At 43.2% G+C, this 24,916-nt stretch overlaps 2 protein-coding genes across 3 annotated transcripts in view; one reads left to right on the top strand and one right to left on the bottom strand.

Annotated features, from left to right (window-relative positions):
* Window positions 1–11,042, top strand: part of LOC116943182 (neuroglobin-like) — a 35,865-nt gene extending 24,823 nt beyond the window's left edge. The window contains exon 5 of the mRNA XM_032955816.2: window positions 886–11,042. Within this exon, the coding sequence (XP_032811707.1) occupies window positions 886–1,011 (126 nt within the window). The 3' untranslated portion in view covers window positions 1,012–11,042. The remainder of the gene's footprint in view (window positions 1–885) is intronic.
* Window positions 11,043–19,683: 8,641 nt separating this feature from the next.
* On the bottom strand, window positions 19,684–24,577 carry SRP14 (signal recognition particle 14). 2 transcript variants are annotated; one of them, XM_032955817.2, is made up of 5 exons: window positions 24,371–24,577; window positions 22,701–22,925; window positions 21,090–21,205; window positions 20,455–20,487; window positions 19,684–20,170 (listed from the first exon to the last, which is right to left on the bottom strand). In XM_032955817.2, exons 2-5 carry the CDS (start codon window positions 22,804–22,806, stop codon window positions 20,084–20,086), a joined length of 342 nt encoding a protein of 113 aa, XP_032811708.1. In that variant the 5' UTR covers window positions 22,807–22,925; window positions 24,371–24,577; the 3' UTR covers window positions 19,684–20,083. The 2 variants fall into 2 exon arrangements, with proteins under 2 accessions (XP_032811708.1, XP_032811709.1); XM_032955818.2 differs by having other exon boundaries at window positions 22,853–22,925; window positions 24,371–24,573.
* Window positions 24,578–24,916: the final 339 nt, after the last annotated feature.

Below are 24,916 nucleotides of genomic sequence, written 5' to 3'. Positions count from 1 at the left end.
GTTCCACAAGGGCCTTGAATAGGCACTCATGTACATCAACTTCCCCTGTGGTCATTAATGCTAAACGTAGGATCTTTGTCTTTTTTGTGCAAGTAAACAAAGCCTAAAAGATTTCTCCCATGAACCAAAATAAATATCTTGATTACATTTAGGTTATCCTGATATTTCGCATGTTAGATGCCCGGTATCACCATGGGAATTATTTGGCTGAAATATACATCGTGCTACGATGTTGTGAACGTCCATGAAGAAGCCAGTTAATTAATTTCCGTCAATGGTGTCCTGACTGGACATCTATGAAAAAGAGCTTCACAGCTCATCGAATTTCTGCAGTTTAAATACAAATTCTGATTATATAGGCAGCATTAAGCTTTAACAGTGGACAACACCGTCCTGTGCTGCCGTAATGTCGTGGGAGCAGGAACTAACAGGGATGAGGCCTGATTTGAACCCGCAAATCCCAGACCAACAACAACAACAAGCGTATTTGGCCTTTAATTTGTATAAGCACCCCAGAGAATAAGGATTTATATATAAAGTGACGTGAGATTTGTTTTATGATCCAGTTTTCCAATCCTAGCAGGATATTCCCCCCGAAAGCTTGGGGTTGAGAGTGTTTCACGTTGCTCATGACAGCCTTACACCGAGGAGACTGTTTCCAATTGGATTTCCGTGGAAAGGGATTTAGACAAGTGAATCTGTTTTTTTAACATTGTCAAAATCCACAGGCTACGAGAAATCCCATTTTGCGGCCACTTATTAAACAGGGGGATTGGTTTCGAACGAGATGATGTCAGATTTACAGTCAGGTGTTGCAGTTATTGTCTTTGAGGATGGTATGAATTATGTCTGTGTGTGCGTGTGCCTCCATGTGGTCCTTGGCAGTGTCTCTTCCGCTACATTGCGGCCGTAATGAAAAGGGGCTACCTGGAGGAAGAGGCGGCCAGCAATGGTGTGAACACCGCCAACTACGACCGTGGCCAGGGAAATCATGGGGCCACTGCAATGTGACTCGTGAGCTGCTTCTTCTTCTTCTTCTTGACGGCTGAAGATGCCGCTGTGATGAGACTCCTGTTCGTCCTCCTATAAACAATTGAGTGGATTTCCTGATTTAAAAAAATTATGATCGTTTTCTCCCAAGTTGTTTAGTTTCTCCCCCCCCTCCCCCCCCACTTGCGTTATCGGTGTCATGTCCCCTGCTTCTGAAACTCTCGCAGAGCAGGGCACCGCCCCCGTGTGCGAGAGAACGGCATGCAGAAGGAGATTCGCAAATGAGAGCCCATCAAGCGGTGGCGAGATGTGATATGTTATCTGGCACACTGAGACCCCTGGATGAATTGCGCCTTACAAATGTAAATTATTACCTCCATCGCCTGCTATGCAGGAGGCCGTGGGTTCGACCCGGACCCTGACAATGCCTGTACAGTATATTTGGAGTTTTCATGTTCTCCATGTAGTTGCGTGGATTTTTCTCCGGTTTTTCACTCCACATTTAGAAACAGGTACTTGGATTATTTGGCTGTTTCTATAAATTTCCACATTTGATTATGATGATGCTGATATAAGCCACTTAGCTGAACTGTCATGTGTGGCCAGGTCACCTTTGACAATAGCTCGGTTAGTTGTACCTGGTAAATAAAAAAAGTTTCGTTTTCGCCACACGCGAGGTGGTGCTGCTCTTTCCCATATGCCCTGTTTGTCACGTGGAAGTCAAATCTATATATATTTTTTTTTTCACAGCTGAAATTTTGATAAATTATATTTGAACCTAATTTAATTTGATTCCATCTTGTGCAGTGATTGGTGACCAGAGTAAGCCTAGAAACCTTATTACACTGGAGAACCTGATTTGATCAGTTTAACATGTCGGCTTTCACGATCAATATTAAATAAAATAATTATTTTGGGTTAGATCACCTAAATATAAATGTGTCGTTAAACCCGCCACCACCCGACACAGTCAATTTGTAAGGTTTGTCATATAGACGTTTTGTTTATGTAAAATGTGTTGTTTGCGTGACAAATCTTACTAATTGGCTGTGTCGGGGTGATTGCGGGTTTAACGACACATTCATATTTACGCGCTCGAACCCACAAAATAAAAACCCTGAATAAACCATGGGCGACTGAAACCTGATTTCCAACCCAGGATCTTAGTGATGCTGTCCCATTGCTCTGACCTCCGAGCTACCTGACCACCTCCATTATTGGTCATTAAATGTAGCTCAGGGTGGGTGGTCTGGCTTGTGTTTATGCTTTTATCAATTCACAATAATCACGGTGTAACTCTCGTTCTGCAATGCCAGTGGATGTTTTGAAGAGCAGCAGGAAGGAACTGCTGCTGTGCAACATTTAAAACGTCACTTTAAACAGTGCCCTTCTTACATATTTAAACATCGCGATATGTCGACGGGATCTGGTTATTGCAAACATGATCCATTGTATAAAGGTGTCAGTTTTTGTGCCAGCTAAAAGGGTAAAAACCTATTACTGGGATCTGTCAAGTTTACTATTGTGTGAAAGTTAGTTTTGTTGGGCATCAAATGTTCACTTATGTATATACAGTATAAACTCTAAACAAATCATTTAAATACTATTAATAAAATAATATATAGCATCTTGTCAATCCACTGCTGGATGAAGGCCTTCCAATACCATGTTGGACATGGGGATTGTATGACTCGACTGAACCATGCTGATAAGTGGGTGTAGGTCAAGTCTTGGTGAGCAGAGGCCTAGAACAGTTCTGATCTCGCTCACCACCGATGCTAGCCGTGGTTAGGAATTCAACCCAGGCCTACTGGGTTTATAAAGCAGTGTGCTCAACGCTGTACCACTGCCCTACCCAAGAATCAATTGGCCATATCTCATTGTGAAGGGAAAAAAAAACACTCCAACCAAAGTTTAAGTTCAGTTGCCTTCCAGGCTAACTGAGATAACTCCATTTGTTTCGTGAGACTTGGATGAGAAGAAACCGATAACATTCACTGTTAGTGTGAATACACTCCAGCACATTTATTCCAGCTTTGGCCACAAGTTATCTTGTGTGCTCAATGCGCATTTTGTACAATGCCACACCGTGCACGCGCGCGTGTAGGAAACTCTACCGCAGGAGTTGTTCGTCACTAATTTTCAGAGGGGAGGCCACTTTCCCCGAAAGAACGTGCAATGTGAGGGTCGCCACAGGTTTGAAACCATTGGGTTTGACAGCAGCACGATGATGATGATGATGGGGGTTATTTTTACATGTTGTGCATGGTCGGGGACCGCACATCACGGGGCCACCATTGGCCGCTAGTGGCTTGCAGGCCTTGCATTGAAGAACACTGCTCTAGTGAGTTATAACATCATGAACAGCGACCATTCCAGTGAAGGATTTTCATCCAGTGCAGCCCTCGTAGTTAAATAGCGCTCACAGCCGCCGACGACAACAATAATTGACCTTTATCACGTGCTAGCCCCACGCTGTTCCGCTCAGCTGGCAAAACGGTTGCAATCGTTATTTTCTCATGAACAAAGGGCGCTAATTAAAAGTGCATGATAATGATCTTCAGTCCTGATAATATAAATGATCGCAGTGTGTGTATTTGAGCTTTCAAATGCCACACTGGGTGAGTCCTACCTGCTGCAGGTATATATATGCGGTGTGTGTCTAATGTAAACAAGTATTAGCACATTAAATAAACTGATTTTTTTCTCAGTTCCAGTGACCTATAGGCTTTCCACACCAATGTTTTCCAACAGCAAATGTTGTTACAGCAGCAAACGTGTTACCAGCTTGGACTTTCTGAATCTCATCAGATTTGCTGACCCCAGTATCTGTGACCATCCCGAAGGCTTCGTTCGTCTCTTCGTTGGCCAGCGGTGCCAGTGGAGCATTGACTGGACGCGGCTCCGCACACCGGGTGCCTCACGAGTCTTCTCCCTTGCAATGCTCCCCGGCTGTGGAACTAGCACCTTGCCCCAGGAACGAGCACCTTGCCCCAGGAACTAGCACATTGCCCCAGGAACTAGCACATTGCCCCAGGAACTAGCACATTGCCCCAGGAACTAGCACATTGCCCCAGGAACTAGCACATTGCCCCAGGAACGAGCACCTTGCCCCAGGAACGAGCACCTTGCCCCAGGAACTAGCACATTGCCCCAGGAACTAGCACATTGCCCCAGGAACTAGCACATTGCCCCAGGAACTAGCACATTGCCCCAGGAACGAGCACCTTGCCCCAGGAACGAGCACCTTGCCCCAGGAACTAGCACATTGCCCCAGGAACTAGCACATTGCCCCAGGAACTAGCACATTGCCCCAGGAACTAGCACATTGCCCCAGGAACGAGCACCTTGCCCCAGGAACTAGCACATTGCCCCAGGAACTAGCACATTGCCCCAGGAACTAGCATATTGCCCCAGGAACTAGCACATTGCCCCAGGAACTAGCACATTGCCCCAGGAACTATCACATTGCCCCAGGAACTGGCATATTGCCCCAGGAACTAGCACCTTGCCCCAGGAACGAGTACCTTGCCCCAGGAACTAGCACATTGCCCCAGGAACTAGCACATTGCCCCAGGATCTAGCACATTGCCCCAGGAACTAGCACATTGCCCCAGGAACTAGTACATTGCCACAGGAACGAGCACCTTGCCCCAGGAACTAGCACATTGCCGCAGGAACTAGCACATTGCCCCAGGAACTAGCACGTTGCCCCAGGAACTAGCACATTGCCCCAGGAACTAGCACATTGCCCCAGGAACTAGCACCTTGCCCCAGGAACGAGCACCTTGCCCCAGGAACTAGCACATTGCCCCAGGAACTAGTACATTGCCCCAGGAACTAGCACATTGCCCCAGAAACTAGCACCTTGCCCAAGGAACTAGCACATTGCCCCAGGAACTAGCACCTTGGCCCAGGAACTAGCACATTGCCCCAGGATCTAGCACACTGCCCCAGGAACTAGCACCTTGCCCCAGGAACGAGCACCTTGCCCCAGGAACTAGCACATTGCCCCAAGAACTAGCACCTTGCTCCAGGAACGAGCACCTTGCCCCAGGAACTAGCACATTTCCCCAGGAACTAGCACATTGCCCCAGGAACTAGCACCTTGCCCAAGGAACTAGCACATTGCCCCAGGAACTAGCACATTGCCCCAGGAACTAGCACATTGCCCAGGAACTAGCACCTTGTCCCAGGAACTAGCACCTTGTCCCAGGAACTAGCACATTGCCTCAGGAACTAGCACATTGCCCCAGGAACTAGCACCTTGCCCCAGGAACTAGCACGTTGCCCCAGGAACTAGCACATTGCCCCAGGAACTAGCACATTGCCCCAGGAACTAGCACATTGCCCAGGAACTAGCACCTTGTCCCAGGAACTAGCACCTTGCCCCAGGAACTAGCACATTGCCCCAGGAACTAGCACATTGCCCCAGCACATTGCCCCAGGAACTAGCACATCGCCCCAGGAACTATTACATCGCCCCAGGAACTAGCACATCGCACCAGGAACTAGCAAATTGCCCCAGGAACTAGCACCTTGCCCCAAAAACTAGCACATTGCCCCAGGAACTAGCACATTGCCCCAGGAACTAGCACATTGCCCCAGGAACTAGCACATTGCCCCAGGAACTAGCACATTGCCCCAGCAACAAGCACCTTGCCCCAGGAACGAGCACCTTGCCCCAGGAATGAATACCTTGCCCCAGGAACTACCACATTGCCCCAGGAACGAGTACCTTGCCCCAGGGTTGTCAATGGCGGTGTTTGGAAGCCCAGATGGAGACGCAATTCTATTCTCTCTTTGCTTTAGGTTCTCACAATTAGCTCCTCTACTTCTTAAGTTTGCTCTCCCCTTTGCCAACACGTTATTTATTTATCTGTCATGTACAGCGCCTTGTGTATCTATTAGGAGTTGTGTTTTATGCATGTACTTTATTATTATCATCAGTAAATCTGTAAATATTTGTCCTGAATCCCCACTCATGGTTGTGTATCATTGCGCATCGCGAGATTATGTATGAGTACTAAACGCATCTAACAATGAGTAGTGGGCCCAACTGAGTCGCAGACGTACTTCTTAGAGGCAACACATTTATTACATACATAAAGGGGTAGCTTCCCCTTTACCCGATAACAGCCTAGGGTGGTGGACCACCCGGCCAACTGCACTAACACACTGGGAGTTAGCTACAACGGACTGGACGTAGACCGTGGACCTTCAGATGACGGTAGCAACGCAGAACCCCAGTCCCTGCCGGGGACCCCGCTCATATGCTCCCGGGCCGGGGCTGGCTCCGCCCTTGGCCACGCCCACCTTCGAGAGAGCTCTGCCTCTCTCTCTCTCGACTCTTCTTGAGACAACTTTCCCGGACACGTGACCACCCCTTAGCCCCCACTTGGGGGCCCCCCTGTAGACTTTACCGGTCACGTGCCTTCGGGGTCAACCAGAGTGCCATGGCCCAGGGTAACCCTGTGCCTGGGCTGACACTCTCCCACTCCCTCCTGTAGGAGTCAGCACTGCCTGCCACGCGTGGTGCCACTGAGCGCTATCCCAGCGCTCACCAAGCCCTCACTAGGGCTGGTACTACACCCACACACCCACGGGGTGTCCGCGATGACGGTGCATCGCACGCCATGCCCCTCCAGGGCCGGCACCATACAGTGACATCCCCGATGTCACTACAAATGTAATCCATTCACAGCACTGAAGACGAGTCTTCAGGTGTGTTTGGCAACACAAACCTCTTGCCAATCGCAACCGGTGTGAACAACCTTTAGCGGCACTCGATCATATCTAACGATCAATTCGCTTTCCAATTTGCAAAGGGGTGCAGTGCACGAGTGGATGGAATGGAAACGAAGCCTATCAGTTATCACCCTTTGTTTGTGTCAAATACACAATGATGCTTACGTGAACCAAGAATAATAATAATGACGTCGGCCCTGTCGATCTACCACCTGATGAATCCCACCCCCCGTGCTGTGCTCGTCATGTGGGGGTTGTTTAAAAAAAAAACTTGACCATCGTGGTTTGTGCGGGTTGGTGAAGGGTCGAGGGCCCAGGACTGTTTTTATGATACCACTCGCGTGTGTTGTACAAACATAATTAGCGTTCTCACGCGATTGATGTGGAAGAGAAAATTGGCCTGAAAGTGAGCTCCTCTGGAGAATGCTGCATTGGCTGTGGATGTTTATCAAATGATTTCTTGTTTTCGTGATTATTTGCGGCGAAATTAATTCTTCAGGATTGGAGCCGATTGATTTCCTTCAGAAACCCGTTAACACTTTGTGCGTAGGTTAAGTTGAGTGTCAATAGTCGGGAAATAGCATTCGTTCATATTTTGTTTTAACATACAGCAAATATATACACTGAAAGACCCTTCTACTGGATGATGAACCAGCTCATTATATGTATATTGAGTGTGTCGATGAGCTTACGTAATTGTGAATGTCAATTATTTTCTTTGATTTGGACAGGTGACAAACGTAAGTTTTTCGCCAAGAAATGTTTTAGGCATGCACGACTTCGCTCAGTCTCTCATAGCATACACCCAATGCCCGTTTTTACCACTGCAACGCGTGACATGAGCCATGTGTCAGCAGTCAATGATATTTCAGTGTAATTTTTGGGCCACGCGAGCAATGCAAAGCAACAATGTGTCCCTTTTGAAGTGTGGACACTTATATTGCATTTGCTGTTTGCAAATCACTTTACTTCCACTGTCACAGGAGCTATCCGGGGGTTGAAAGTGCCCTGGGAAATCCTGCATTCCATTGAGAAATTAAGTTCTGCTTAGGTCTCAGCAGAATTCTACTCAACACAATTTATGCGTTTTTTTTTAGACAACTAGCAGCCGGCACGACCTTCGGGCGTGTCCATCCATTACTCCCTAACTCCCAACCGCCAGTCAACGTTATTCTAACGTAGTTTGTATGATAGCGGGGTGGAGGGTGGGGTGGAAGCGTGACGTTGGGACGCACGAACCTGACTCAACGCTGTGGGATGCGTATGACGTCATCGCGTCGATGTGCGCGGTGACGTCACCACCGCGTGATGTGCTCGCCCGTGAGCACGCCAGCCAGCAAAACTTTTTTCATGGTGTACAATATGAAATGGTGTGTATCCATGCTTCCATCTAAAGTGTATTCAACACTTGTGATGTGTGAATTTACAAATGTCATGTTAATGTTTAATTAAAAACAAAAAAGGCACGTTCTTTTTCTCATTTGAGCAAACGTAATGTGTTTAATGGAGCCGTTAAACGATACAGATGATGTAAAATTTTGATTTAAAGCTTTCGTGACTGCAGCGATTCATATTCTTGGTTCTTTCGGTAAAGTCACGTTGAAGGGAAACAATAAAATAATAAAAATATATTGTTTCCCTTCAACGTGACTTTACCGAAAGAACCAAGAATATGATACAGATGATGGTTTCTCGTTGACGGTGTTTTTTTCCCCGCACGTGTCTGTTACAAGCTGTATTTCATCAGGAATGGCCCAATAAGCTGTTTGGCTCCATTTCATGGCCGTCCTCTGTCGTAGCTAATTTGTTCTGCTTTTTAAAAGGAAAACAACTTGTCTTTACTTACGATTGAATGTATAGCTGTATAATAGTTTTTTTCAACACACCAAGCTACCAATTCATGAAAGCATCTGTTTTCCATTGGATACAAACAAATATAATTCAGTATGCTATTTCAGGTGTTTATGCATTGCTTTGCCTTGTGTTGTCCACTGTAGTGTAGAGTTTTTGTTTATTCTAACAAATCTGCACGCAGTCGTAAACAATTAGTGGTGTAACGATTCACCCTCAACCCCCAGTGATTTGTTGAATTATCCCTATTCATGCTCGCAATTCTATTCAATAACCATAATTGTTTTGCAAATGAACGGTAACGCCTCTAGTGGCTGCAGGGGGCATTTGAAACCATTACATGCGACATATAAACTGAAAAATAGACATTACTCTATGGGCGCGATTGAATGCACGTATCGCGAGCTTCCAAATCGGATAGTTTATTTATTTATTTACGCATCAATGCATCTTTACACCTCTGGTTACAATACACACACCACTTATGTTTTTTACCGGCTTAAATGTCAGTTTATTAAGTGGTAAATAAAACAATATTGTTGGTACGGTTCCTGTGATGGTCTGAGCTGGTACTGTAAATCACTTCTGTGCGGGGGTCACATCTGTATAAAAGTGTTGGGAAATTCATCTGAAACGCAAGAGCAACAAGTCATTTTTTTAAATGACTGAACAGAATATGAGCACGCACATGAAAGAGCTGTATCCCATTAATTTTTTTTGGAACAAAAAAAATGCCCTTTGATGTGCAAGTCTGCGATAATAGTACATTCCAAAAGCATTTTGAGTTGGCCTAAGTAAATGCATTGTGTCCACCCACTTTCATCTCATGCTGCTTGCATGACACCGGGAGCCGCTGATGAGGCGCGCGTGCCACAAGCCACTATGAAACCTCCCGTAACATTAGCCGCGCTGGTGGTGCATTGTGCGCGAAATAAGTCAATATCTCAGACGCGACTAATTGCACGTGTAAGGAGAGCATGTTCTCAACGCGCATCTGCACGCCGTTCTCGGTTACTGAGTTCTTTAACATTTCAGCTCGATTAATGCGTTTAGAATTCGTTGCTGTATTCGTTTTCCATTTTCTGTTTGGGTTGGTAAAACGATTTAACCATTTGGTTTGTATTTTGCTTAATCGATGTTGTTTTGTTGTTGCAGCTGCCGACTCATGCATGCATGTGCACTTTGTTGTGGCGCTATTTTCGGTGCCTGCGTTATTTATCGTTCGCACCGATTCGAGTGACTGCACATATTTTGCTGCAGGCATCTGCTCTTGCTCCCCCACAACACCTGATGCGCACGTTACTCTTTGTGTTGGCTCACAACAGCGGAATCTCACAACCTCCCTATTCCCTCAGGCCCCCTCAAGGTTCGTGACCCCTGCGTGAGCCTCTGAACTCGATGTCATGGTGTTGGGTCAGTACCCCGTTTGGGCGAAACGTGCCTTTGACACAGACTAAAAAAAAACCCTCACGTTGCATATAATCTTTGTCAACAAGTACTGCCCTAGCAATTAAAAATTACACTCACGAAAAAATCGTGCGATGTTTATCGAATTATGTATCTTGTTTGGTGCTGTCCATTTGTGCTGTTTTAAGATGCCTGCCATTTTTCAAGTGCCTTATATTTAGGCTTGCTGTCTGAATTTTGGTTACTTTCATGATATTTCAAGACCTGATCAGGCAACTGGGTTATGGGCATACAGCATATTAAATGGACAACCTTCATTTCTGAGCTTATTAAGTAGTTTGTAATTTGCTAAATGCATTCGTTTAAGAGTAAAGGCACAAACTATTTCATGAGCCAATGATCTAATTTAATTCTATAAATATATTATGGAAACGTTGTCATGTAACAAATTGGTTTTTAGTTAATCGTTACATTTGCGTGTAGAAAACAAGGTATTATTCAAAACTATATTTTGGGCAAGAAAAAAAATCATGTAATCATACACACTTTCTAAGACTGGTGAGTGGTGGTATCCAGTGTATGAGTATTACTGTTGCAGAATGTAAATAGTGCGCACACTAACACACTCCACCACTGTGTGTGTGTGTGATTTTAATAAGGGAGCATTAACGCCAGGACTAGTTGATGAACCCAATTTTCCTGCCATTACACCAATACAAACTCCGTGCATTGGTTCATCTTTAATGAGAACCGGTAAGCAGATTTAAATAAATACAAACTCTTGGTGGCCTATTTTAGTGCTATGCTAATGTAAAAAAACATACAAATATTGTACAAAGTAAAATGTGTAATATGTGTATGTGTAATATGTGTATGCACGTGTATGTTTTTTTCCTTGAGTTCAACTGAAAACAGATGTGTACATTTATTTAAAAAATCGGAATGCCATCTTCAGAATGAATATGGTTTGTTGAAATTACCCTTGAGACTGTTGAGCCTTCGTATTTTTATGTTAGATGTAATACAATGTCCTTTAAATGGAAAAAGTCATTGTGCCGAGTGAATTTGTGCTGAGCGTTCATGCAGAAAATAATTAAGTTACAGTGAGGGAAAAAAGTATTTGATCCCCTGCTGATTTTGTACGTTTGCCCACTGACAAAGAAATGATCAGTCTATAATTTGAATGGTAGGTTGTTTTGAACAGAGAGACAGAATAGCAACAAAAAAATCCAGAAAAACGCATGTCAAAAATGTTATTAGTTGATTGCATTTTAATGAGGGAAATAAGTATTTGACCCCCTCCTAATCAGAAAGATTTCTGGCTCCCAGATGTCTTTTATACAAGTAACGAGCTGAGATTAGGAACACACTCTTAAAGGGAGTGCTCCTAATCTCAGCTTGTTACCTGTATAAAAGACACCTGTCCACAGAAGCAATCAATCAGATTCCAAACTCTCCACCATGGCCAAGACCAAAGAGCTCTCCAAGGATGTCAAGGACAAGATTGTAGACCTACACAAGGCTGGAATGGGCTACAAGACCATTGCCAAGCAGCTTGGTGAGAAGGTGACAACAATTGGTGCGATTATTCGGAAATGGTTGAAAGACAAAATAACTGTCAATCTCCCTCGGCCTGGGACTCCATGCAAAATCTCACCTCGTGGAGTTGCAATGATCATGATAACGGTGAGGAATCAGCTCATAACTACACGGGAGGATCTTGTCAATAATCTCAAGGCAGCTGGGACCATAATCACCAAGAAAACAATTGGTAACACACTACGCCGTGAAGGACTAAAATCCTGCAGCGCCCGCAAGGTCCTCCTGCTCAAGAAAGCACATATACATGCCCGTCTGAAGTTTGCCAATGAACATCTGAATGATTCAGAGGACAACTGGGTGAAAGTGTTGTGGTCAGATGAGACCAAAATGGAGCTCTTTGGCATCAACTCAACTCGCCGTGTTTGGAGGAGGAATTCTGCCTATGACCCCAAGAACACCATCCCCACCGTCAAACATGGAGGTGGAAACATTATGCTTTGGGGGTGTTTTTCTGCTGAGGGGACAGGACGACATCCCCGCATCAAAGGGACGATGGACGAGGCCATGTACCGTCAAATCTTGGGTGAGAACCTCCTTCCCTCAGCCAGGGCATTAAAAATGGATCGTGGATGGGTATTCCAGCATGACAATGACCCAAAACATACGGTCAAGGCAACAAAGGAGTGGCTCAAGAAGAAGCACATTAAGGTCATGGAGTGGCCTAGCCAGTCTCCAGACCTTAATCCCATTGAAAATCTGTGGAGGGAGCTGAAGGTTCGAGTTGCAAAACGTCAGCCTCGAAGCCTTAATGACTTGGAGAAGATATGCAAAGAGGAGTGGGACAAAATCCCTCTTGAGATGTGTGCAAACCTGGTGGCCAACTACAAGAAACGTCTGACCTCTGTGATTGCCAACAAGGGTTTTGCCACCAAGTACTAAGTCATGTTTTGCAGAGGGGTCAAATACTTATTTCCCTCATTAAAATGCAAATCAATTTATAACATTTTTAACATGCGGTTTTTTGGATTTTTTGTTGTTATTCTGTCTCTCACTGTTCAAATAAACCTACCATTAAAATGTTCAATGGTAGGTTTATTATAAACTGATCACTTCTTTGTCAGTGGGCAAACGTACAAAATCAGCAGGGGATCAAATACTTTTTTCCTTCACTGTACGTCTGTCGCTCCAAAATCGTTAAAATTAGTATAATTAAATACTCTTTAAAATATGAATGTTTGTATCGTGTAATAACAAGATCACCCAGAATTAAACGGATTTCGTCAGATCTTGGAAGCTAAGCAGGCCTTGAGCGGGGATAGTGCTTAACCACCAAAGAAAACACGTTGCCAGCAAGCTTGCGATTGTAAAAGTAAACTATTTTTTTTATGTTTACCAGGTAAGGCCCACTGTGCAAAAATAAATCCTATTGTTGCACTGTGCAATAACACAATCACTTGTTGAATTGTGCAATAACAAAATCTATTATTGCACTGTGCAATAACACAATCTATAGTTGCAATGTGTAATAACACAATCCATAGTTGCACTGTGCAATAACAAATTCAATTGCTGCACTGTGCAATAACACAATCAATGGTTGAACTGTGCAATAACAAATTCAATTGCTGCACTGTGCAATAACACAATCAATTGTTGAACTGTGCAATAACAAAATCCATTGTTGCAATGTGTAATAACACAATGCATTGTTGCAATAACAAATTCCATTGTTGCACTGTGCAATAACACAATCAATTGTTGAACTGTGCAACATCAAAATCCATTGTTGCAATGTGTAATAACACAATGCATTGTTGCAATAACACAATCAATTGTTGAACTGTGCAATAACAAAATCCATTGTTGCACTGTGCAATGACAAATTCCATTATTGCACTTTGCAATAACACAATCAATTGTTGAACTGTGCAATAACACAACCAATTGTTGCAATGTGTAATAACACAATCCATAGTTGCACTGTGCAATAACAAATTAAATTGTTGCACTGTGCAATAACAAAATCCATTGTTGCAATGTGTAATAACACAATGCATTGTTGCAATAATAAATTATATTGTTGCACTGTGCAATAACACAATCAATTGTTGAACTGTGCAATAACAAAATCCATTGTTGCAATGTGCTAAAACAAAATCCATTGTTGCACCGTGCAGTAACAAAATCCAGGTACTGTATATGCTCCCCCACATTTTTCAATCCGCAGTGACCAGCGTGGTGAAGTATGGTCAAATAATGTTCGCAATCCATGCAGGTGTGGGGAGGCGCTCAACCAGCAGTACATTAACAAAACGGCTATACAGGTGAAATGCTACAGTGTAATAATAATGTCTCAATATGAATTAACTATTTAATATAAATTAAGATTATGGTGTTTATTATCGTTATTGTTCAACTGTTTGACTCGCTGTGGGACGTAACCCAACTCAAAGAATATTCCTCGCTGCTCGATTGCCAAAATCCTGTCTCGTTCTTTTGTGTATGCCTAGGCTCACCGAACTTGTATTGCACATGATCGAAGGCGTATTGGTTCATAACCAGCCCGTTTTGAAGGATCAATCAAATGAGAGTGATTCCTGCATATGAATTAGGTGGCATTAAGTGGCCAGAATCGACATAATTTAGGCGTCCCTTATCGCGCCCCATTTCATTCCCTCTGCTCCATTGTTGTTTGACAAATTGGTCGTTCTCTTTTTGGCAGTTCCGTTCGAATTTGCATTATTATCGAATGCAGCGAAATACGAACCACGTTCTACCTTCCAGAAATGCATGGAAGGTTGAATTTCACGTACGATGTCTTTGTTTGATCACACTGTAAATAGGATAAGGCAATCATATCCGTAATATAATAAGCGGATTAAGGTGTGTTTTATCAAGGTGTGTTTTATATGCATCTTCGTCTGATTTTCTTTTTACATTTTACCCGATAATTGTGCTTATCGACCCTGTTGCGGCTTATCTGACCCATCAATTAAAATAATACCCCCACTACCCCACATCCTCATTTTAAAATAACACAATGGATAGGCATGTGCCGGTGGGTGAGGTGGGAGCCGTTTCATCTCGACTGGCGCGCCGAAGTCTCTACACTGCATTTGTCTACACTGGTGAGGAACAGGCGAGTTGACCGGTGGTTGGCATCATGTGTGTCCTATGCCACCCTTGCCGTAGGAAGGGCTGCACACTTGTAATGAATAAGATATGAAGAACAGAATGAGCTCTCAGACTAAAAGACACGGAAGAGGCCAGTGCCTCGGGGAGTGGGTGCACTGAGCCGCCACCACTGAGATCCTGGGAACAAATCCAGGTTTCAGCCGCCAGCGGTTGAACTGGGTTCTCGTGTGAATCAAAGTGGGTGGTCCCGTTATGGTCACAGATGACTGCACACTAAATAAAAATCTCATTAGCTCTTTAAATGTGGTTCCATTTCTGATGAGTGTGTGAGAAAGTGTTCCCCCCTGAGTCCGGATATTAAAAATAAACAGGTCACTTCTGATAAGTGCTTGTGCTGTATATCTTCCTGTTGGCCATTCTGTAACATAATAGGAAGATGTACTGCACTAACCCGAGAGAATTCTAAATGGATATGTTGCCTTATGAAACTATAATGAAAACACAACTGGAATGAAATTGGGGAAAATCCATCATACTACATATGAAACAATTATGTATGCCTTCAGTTTCATGGCTGGCTGCTGGCTGGCTTCCTCTCCACCCCACCAATAACGCTGTTGTTAGTGGCTGCCAGCCATTGCCACTAAAACGTAAGAAAATATTCTTGGTTATTTCGGTAAAGTTACGTAGAATGGAAATAAAATATTAAAATAATAACAGAATAAAATTCTCACGACGTTTCGGCCACAACACAAGCAGCCTTCCTCAGGTGAAGAAACAGGACTGTCTGGAAGACAGCGCTGAGGAAGGCTGCTTGTGTTGTGGCCGAAACGTCGTGAGAATTTTATTGCTACTATTATTTTATTTCCATTCTACGAAAGAACCAAGAAGATGAATCCCTGCAGTCACGAAAGCTTTAAATCGAAATTTAACGTAATAAAAGTTTGGAAAACAATAGTGACACCGAAGAAGTGGGAGTAACACATGTCGAAGACTGACACGGCTCATTTAAAATTGCTCTAACTTTTACATTTGTGCTATTAATGTAATTCTTATGCGGTATGAAAAACCTCACAATATATATTGTTGGCATTTTATTGCATCGATTACTTTTAGTGCTCCAAAGTACAGGGTTGTGAGAAGAGAATAAAAAGGACAGATGTCTCTTATTTTCCATTGCAGAGCGATGGGTTCTCTCCGAGTATATATTAAAAAGCGAATATATAGGTTATGGTTTGTGTCCACCTGCACCAATATGACGGATAACCAAGCGTCACCACACTGGAGTTCCAGTGTCGGTAAATCAGGCCACACCAAATTCAAAATATCTGGTGGTGGCTTTGGTAAAGCGAGCGGCTACTTCACATCCTGGAGGGGGATTAACTTGAGTCCATCATCTCTCCGGGGTCATTCAAACGAGTACCATTTTGTGGGGAAGTCAACAGTTGTTTATTCGACGGACAAACATACCTCTGCCATATGGATGTGGAATGTTCACTACTGGCTCGGGCAGGACTGAGAACGTGATGACCACCGCCTCAATGCTCATTTTAAAACAAAATTATCATTGAATTATTATTTTTTATGACGTCATTCCTGAAAGTGTCATCATAATTGCCTAAGGAGCAACATGCAAGCTGAACATCTGCTTAGGCGGCCCCAACAAGTGCACTGCAGTTCTCTATATATTGGGATGTTTGCAGCCAATTACTGTCTGTTATAAAGGTCGGAGTAAACTGGAGCACCCGGAGAAACCCCACACATGCAAGGCAGTGCCGGATTCAGCGAGTGCGGGGCCTGTAGCATATTATATAAAGGGGCCCTAAATAAAATAAAAACACAATTTTTTTACTTGCATAGTAAAGTAATTGTATTTTTTCATTTGCTATACAACCAGATAATACGACAAATCGTTAACCTTAAACACCCAGTCGTTCATACAAGTTGAAGGCAGTATAGTACTATAGTAATAGAGCAAGTGCAGAATCACTGAACCGGAATTGATAGCTTGAAAGTATTTAGCGCGGGGCCCTTGAAAGTGCGGGGCCCGAAGCATGTGTAGCTACTTTTGCTACTAGGATAATCCGGCACTGATGCAAGGGTGGCAACAGTCTATCCCATACACAAGGCACAGATGATATCAGTCCACATTTTGCTGTGCTGCATTCTGCCGGCAAGCCACGGTATTGCACGTCGACACCATCAGATAGGGAGTCTCACACGGTATGTAATTTGTCCGATCCACCAATTCTCGCTCCCATAGGACTGGACTACAGGCATGTCACCTCGGGCCGCCACAATAAATCCACACATTAAGACTGCTCTGGAAAAAGAGAGAGTTCCCATAGCAGAGACTGCCGCTGTAGCAACCAAGTGCCATTAGATGTGCGATGTGATTTATGGAGCTTCTCGGAGTGCCAAACTTAGAGTGCATTGGAGAACACCTCACATTACCGTGAAACATTACAATCGACTCACATTTATTTAAAAGGAAACGGTAACAATTGAGTTTTGCTCCCTCTATCGTTACTGTCACGTGTGATAAAATGGATGTCTTATTAAAATTCCCAAGTAGGCTATACGTCAAACCAAGAGGAACATGCATCAGTGCACAGAGAGAACACATTTTAAAAGCCTGTGTGTGCACTAGATAAGGACATTGTTATTTTTCTGCTGATGTTTAATCAATGCAATGTTCTTTGCAATGATTGCCCTGCTTATTCAAGTGCATTTTTTGCACGATTAATTTTGCTACACAATTACCAAAGAAATGTTTGGTGTTATTGTAGCATTATAAAGTACCTCCTAAATATTGTGACATTTTAAAAGTCTTGTTAATGTTTCTGATCGTGTAGTTGTACACAAAGTCCAGTTACAAAATGTAAATACAATTGCCCAAAATCACTTGTAATTGAAATTTATTAAATCCAATTTTTAAATGTGTTTTGTATAAAGATTGAAAGTTGTAGCATGGCAGTTTGCAATGCAGACTTACATTTTTCCATTGCAGCGCTGTATTCCAACCTTGTCACGCATTAACCTTTGAATGGGTGCACACTGCCACTTATGGAAGTACCAATTTCTGTACGACACAATATGATTTTAAGTGTCTGCCAGAGGCACGCATATTAACTTGTCATGCCTTATCACAGTGTCAAGACTATAAAGGATATATTTAATGAGTTTAACCTCACTTAAGCAATAACAAGTTCAATAAGCTATAGCGATTAACATAATATCTAGACAAAATTCATAAACGGGCTTTTCGAGTAAGACTGGGATTGTATACAGCGATAACAACCAATACCAATGCATTAATAACGGTGTCCTTATCATTGAGGCTGTTGCAATATTACAATATTTCATTCAAGTGAAATCTCAAGCTGCTTTGTTTGAACAGATGCATACTTTCAGGGAAAGCGACTCAAGGTCTTACACATTTTATTCTAATGAAAACACATTTACCTCCGTTGTCTCACCTTGGCACAGAGTGAGAGGCACGAGACAAAAGACGACAATTTTGTTCATTTTATCAAACCTTTTTTAACCCAGTGAGATCACGGTTGGAGCAAATACGTCAAACAGTAATATTCGAGACCTGCAGAGACATTCTAAACGTGCGTTTAGAGTATAAATTTCCATATGTCACTTCGTTGAGCTATCATGTGTGGCCAGGTCACTTTTGAAAAAGAGCTTTAACAGTTCAGTGGGCCTTACCTGCTAAAATGAAAGTAGTAAATATGTAATATGCTACATGACCAGGCACATTTGGCTGCTAGTGTTCTCTACTTTCAACGTCCCACAGCTCAGACAACAAAAATGATTCCAAACCCTCTAACACAAGCTATACGTAAATGCAGTCATGACCGCCTGAAGTACTTGAAGCACAGAGCTTGCTCTTAAAATAGAAAACAATCCCCTTGAAAACATTTATCATTTGTTCTTTTAGACATTCGCTTATACAAGGCATATAACCAAGCAATAGCTAATTGCTGCAATTACCCTGCCATGTAGAGAACATGAAATTATCTGGGTCTCCCAGCCTGTCTTTCAACGTTAAATCGAATTGTGATCATGCTCAAGCCCATTATAAGGTAATTTTGGCACACAAGAAAACCCTTCAAATGTCACTGAATACCCGTCACAAATAAGGGGCAAAACAGGATTGTGAAAGTTATTGATATAAGACCAATACGAATATATTAACACATATAAAAGACGATACTATACTGCAGAGGGCCGTGTTGTTGGAACTTGAATTTGTAACCACCAGAGGGCGTGGATATCCTCATTCCAGGAGCAGCATGGTTTTGCCAGATAACAAAGAGGAATTAAAACATCCACCTTCCGGTTTGATTTTTTGTCAGCAAATATTGATTCCCCTTTTCTGTTATTGGGACAATGCTGATACAACAACTGAAAGACATGTTTAGAACAGCTTCTGACAATTTTATTCAAGTAGTACTGGTCTGTAAACATATGATGCCATTTAGCGCAAGGAATGTACTTTGACGTCGGTTCAATGAAATTCATCCTTGCATAGGGTCTTCATACTGAAATAAGTTACAGCTACCGAAGGTCGTATTTGTGATGTTAATCTAGTTGATTCATTAATCTTGTTTCCATTCATCCCCAAATGAAAGAAAACGTTTTTCATCTCGATCCTCTTCCAATACCGTGTTTTGTAATACAGCTACACTTTGTGTGAACCAAGCCACGTCCATGTTGTCCAGAAACTCTCCCTTTTGCATCTCGTCTCCAAAATACAACAAATGCACAAGTTTACCAGGCTCTCAAAACACAACCCCAAAATGTTGCCTTCCCGCGATAGCCTTTATAAGCTGACCTTATTTTACTCTCTGTTAATACATTACTCGAGTGCTTATCTGTGATGAGTGGGTGCAAATAATTGAAGATTGGTGTCAAAAGTTCTGGGTTCTATAAATAGCCTCTTGGCAATATCAGGTGTAATTTTGAGCACCATGAATAAAAACACAATTCACGAAGTACTACTTTTGATTATAATGTATTTGTGAACATGGGGCAAGGAAAACAAATACAAATGACAGTACATGTGATAATTACTTTATACAACCAGAAAGAATTTTAAACTTAAAATTGCTTTTAAAATGTTAAATTAATAGTATACGCAAAATTAATACAATGGATGCATCAGAGGGGGCACATTTCCAATTCAGACCTCTACTTTAAAATGAAAGTATAGAGCAGAGGTAAGTTGGAAAAGTTTGCCAACAAAAGGTTTGTATGTATACAATGCATGGGATTAATGGAAAACGTTAAGTTGAGCATAAAACAGCTTCAAACTGTATTGACACCAACAAAAGCTTTAACCGATTTGAAAACAAGCAAATAAGTGTTTGGATACAGTCGAGTTTGTAAACTTATATAACTAAGTTGCCTTCGTCTTTTTGGTTTTGTTCTTTTTGTCTTTCTTCTTGAGTCCATCCATGTTGGCACGGAGAAGACTGGAGTATGCCTGAAATAGTATAACATCAATACAGATTTAACTCAAAGCACTTTATCAGGTAATATATGCATTCCCTGGACTGTTTAGTCAGAGCAGTGTTCCATATGCATCACAACTGACATCAATTTGATGTTGCATCTGGTAAATGAAAATCTTTGTCATATACAAAAATGGCAGTGAATGACTTGATACTTGATCCATAATTATAATTGAATAGCACATACATACAACCAACCAGAACAAGCTTTACACAGACTGAAATTTTGTTGGAAGAAAATAAAGTCTTGACTTACCATTTGGAATTTGTTGACTTCTTTTGAGCTTATCTAGGAACAAATGAAATGAGATTACTTAAGGTTTTAAGTGTCTCTAAATAAAAATATTATCTACTTAATTTTTCAGTTTAACATAAATCACAAATGTCAATAGGAGACATAAAAGTTAACAGACTGCGTTGGTAGAGTGCACGGGCACAACTCAAAACACCAGATGTTTCACTATAACTGCCTTCAACTGGAAAAATACATAGCCAGCCAACTTCTCAGGTATTGGTCCTCCTTCAGGGAAGGGGGTAAAAGATTTACTCATTTTTCAACTTTCTTAAAATCTCCTATTTTTCTCAAAGGCTCCGTTTGAATTGTCATTCGACATTCATGTTCCCATGTGCTTTTGGTAAAAACAATCCACACATTTGACAGATTTAAGTCAACCTACTTCAGCTCTTTTCAAACACATCATGGTAAACTATACACTCATACACAAAGCTACAAGTTCAAACCACTCTGGATTATTCTGCGTATGACGCTTTGCTGCAAAGACTTTACAAATGTGGACTGGATACGTTTTACATAAGATTACTTGGCAACGGACCTAGGAGCAACTCCTAGTCATTTTAAAATGACATTTTATACTGCACCACATTTCTCACCACTGTGCTGATTTTCTTCTTTCCATCCGATGCTCGAAGGAGACACTTGTTTTCTGCCGGTTCTTGTACAGAATCGACTGTGCCCTTTTTGGGAATGGGCTTGGTCCTGCCGTCATCTGTGGATAAAGCATATGGTGGTGTATAAGCAAAGCAACTGGCACTTACCAAGAGAACACAATTACTACCAGTACAGGGACGTGTGACACTTTGCAACTACTCCGTTTAAAAATCACAGATGCTGAGCACAGGCCCAACAGCCTAAATAACCACCCAAGTAGCCAAAGACTAAGGGCACGAATGATAGTATAAGAGGGTGTGTTTCTTGAATTGAGCAAGGTTATTGCAAATTGGGAAACAGGCGATGGGAGTTTCAAATTCAAGCAGTGAGGAAAGGAGAAATACGAATGTATCCTGCAGTAGAATGGTTGAAACGCTATGACAAAACATTACATTTCGTTGAACAAGTCCTCGACAGGGCCAGAGTTATCAATTTGTGAAGTTTATGGAAACAATGTGGTAGTTTCTATGAGCAAGTGACAAAGAAGAAAATCAATGATAATTAATGGGTGACTGCATTGGGTCGGTGAACACAGGAGCATGACTAAACTGAGATGCTTGAAGTTAGTTGTAATAGGGCATATGTGGCTGTTTCAATTACATATATCAAATACACTCGAGTCAAAGTCCTCAAGTACAAGATTTTAGAGACAAAGACTTACTTGGTTGGTGCAAATTTAGTTACTAATAACCTAAGCAGTTATATGGAACGCAAGAGTAATGGTGAAGTCCAGGAGGAGAGAAGTCTTAATTGAAACTGGGAGAATAAAAACGATCTAGATGGGGCATATTGTAAAATATCAATGCTTGCAGAAGGAAGCTAAAGAAAGACGTTGAGAAGAGGTAAAGAAGACGAAGGGGCACAGTTTACTGAGGTGAAGAGGGCAATATTACAAAATGCAAGTATGAAATTTAACAGTTTAACTCATAGGCTTTCGTTATCAATATCATCCATAATCGAGGTTTTTTTGGGTGAGATCGCGTCAATATATGTGTCTTTAAAACCCGCCACAGCCAACTAGTAAGGTTTGTCACACAGAGAATGCCAATTCGTCGCTAGTACAGCACACCAGTGTGTTGGAGAGCCAAGCCACAACATTTACAATCCGAGTACGACGTTTCGCCAGTAATTACAACTAGCTTCATCAGGCGACAGACTGATTTGTGGAGAAGTCTAACCGTTTCGTTCCTTATATCGAGGCTTAGATGTGGTGAACAGCACGGAGCACTTTGCAATGCTCTACTTAGGCAGAAAACCCAGGTGGTGTGATGGATCGAGTCCTCTGTTGAGTTGATGATGGAATCCACGAGTGAGGTTCATGGCAACAGTAACCAGAGCAGAAGGAACAGAATATTCTTTAGGAGGCAAATGACCACCAGTAAATGACTTATCAATCAGCAAGTGCTGGGTTCATCAATCAACCTGCTTTAAGTTGAATTCGATTCTTCAGTGAAGTAGGAACTGGGTGTTCTACCCCAGATATTGCAATAGTATTCCAACTTTGGCATAATTTGTATCGCTTTTGCAGGAGAAAGGACATAAACGGTACTTGCCAGTTGCCAGTACTGGGACTCGTGATGCAAAGTGTGGCTGACGTGCAAATGCTGTCAACCCGAGTGAAATCCCAACAAAGGTGGCCGACAGCGCCCCAAACTCCATTGCCACGTTGATTTTGGACTTCAAAGGAGATCACAAAGCCACTCACATTTCTTCATGGTCATGTAGACACTGCCAGACGTCCGGCACTTTTGGAACAGCCTGGTGAGCTCGTTAAGAAACTGTAACAAGAGAATTTGAAGCTTTCGTGACTGCAGGAATCCATACTCTTTGGTTCTTTCGGTAAAGTCACAGAGAAGAAAAATAATTAGAGATCACGACTTTTCGATCGCCAAACAAGCGGTCGTCCTCAGGTTGGGAAAGAGGACGACCGCTTGTGTAGCGATCGAAACGTCGTGCTCTATTAATATTCTTTTTCTACGTGACTTTACCGAAAGAACCAAGGAGTATGTAAAAAGAGAACACGCATTTTCAGTATACCGATTACTTCGCATGTTTAATGTCACGTTTTACGTTGTCCCATGTATGGCCCTTACGTCAATCCACTGCTCCACGACCGCTTCCCCACGCCGTGCAGGATATCTGACCATACTTCACCAAACTGACCATACTTCACCAAACTGGTCATACTTCACCAAACTGACCATACTTCACCAAACTGACCATACTTCACCAAACTAGTCATACTTCACCAAACTGACCATACTTCACCAAACTGACCATACTTCACCAAACTGGTCATACTTCAAACTGACCATACTTCACCAAACTGACCATACTTCACCAAACTGGTCATACTTCAAACTGACCATACTTCACCAAACTGGTCATACTTCACCAAACTGACCATACTTTCACCAAACTCGTCATACTTCACCAAACTGACCATACTTCATCAAACTGGTCATACTTCACCAAACTGGTCATACTTTCACCAAACTCGTCATACTTCACCAAACTGACCATACTTCACCAAACTGGTCAAGGCGGGGTTTGTGAATGCGGGAAGTACAGATGTTGGAACGTAGCACAGTAACAAAGGATGTGGCTCAACTGCTCTTTGCTGTCCAACAACGTTGCTTTTGGGGCGACCTATTGCACATCTTTGAAGCATCACGGTTTCCCATCCAAGTGCTATCCGGGCTCAACTCTGCTTAGCTTCGGAGATCCGACGAAAGGCAAAACAAAAGTTCGTGGCTTCCTCTTTTAAACTCGTTTAGGGCGGCGCTCCAAATCCCTATTCACGCCAGAGACGGGGGTGGTAAATCCACACTGTTACGTCCGGAGCGAGTCATTACAGTTTAACTCTTGTTTTAAAACGAAGGTAGTAAAAGCACACGACACCAAATGTTCCCAGGTTCAATTCCAAGTGACCCGTGTGGTCCAGTTTGGTCAAATACAAACTATCACCAACGCATACGGCAACAGCTTTGGTGCGGGTGGGGGCCTCCATCCAGCAGTGGATTGGTTAAGGCCGCTGCTGAGGCCGAGTAGTGAGCACACCACACACCACACGTAAAACAAAGGTCTCGCCTGCGGCCGTTCTTAAAAGGCAGCGGCACATTACTCTGACCACGCGGACTCGTCCATTGCAACAATATCGCCGGCTTCACGCGCTCAAGTTATGCCATTCTGAAGCCACGTAAGCAGTCACAGGTCGCATTACCACGTCGTTCTCCAGAAGAACCATGGTCCCCGCGGCGACTTGACGCACTGTTTAAGCGAACGCAAGGACTCCCCTCGGAGCTCGCTATTTCTGCTTTAGCGTGACAACAGCGGCAAGTCCACGTTGGCCACCTCGAGTCGTTCGTATTCGAGTAACGCAACACGCGCGCCGCCGCCGCCTGTAAGTTGGCATCCCAACATCCGGCGTGTAACGTGAGTCGCAGGGCGGCCATCTTACTACGGTGGAGGGGTGACCCTCCCCCACGTCCTTCATGCAAACGTTACCGCCTCGTGACGTCATTGTCACGCGATCTCGCAGCCCCATCTCGTCCCCACCACCAACCCACACAGCCGGGGCTTGCGAATCCCCCCACCTACACCACCCCCCACCTACACCACCCCCCACCTACACCACCCCCCACCTACACCACCCCCCACCTACACCCCCCCACCTACACCCCCCCCCACCTATACCCCCCCACCTACACCCCCCCTACCTACCCAACATGTCCGCTCTAATTCCAACTCGCGCCCTCCCCAACCGGAT

The sequence above is a fragment of the Petromyzon marinus genome, chromosome 17 (genome assembly GCF_048934315.1).
Source record: "Petromyzon marinus isolate PM22_M1 ecotype Great Lakes invasive population chromosome 17, UKy_Petmar_22M1.pri1.0, whole genome shotgun sequence".
In the NCBI taxonomy this organism is placed as follows: Eukaryota; Metazoa; Chordata; class Hyperoartia; order Petromyzontiformes; family Petromyzontidae; genus Petromyzon; species Petromyzon marinus.
The sequence above is the reverse complement of the archived record's forward strand: the minus strand, read 5'-3'. Positions and strand labels throughout refer to the sequence as shown.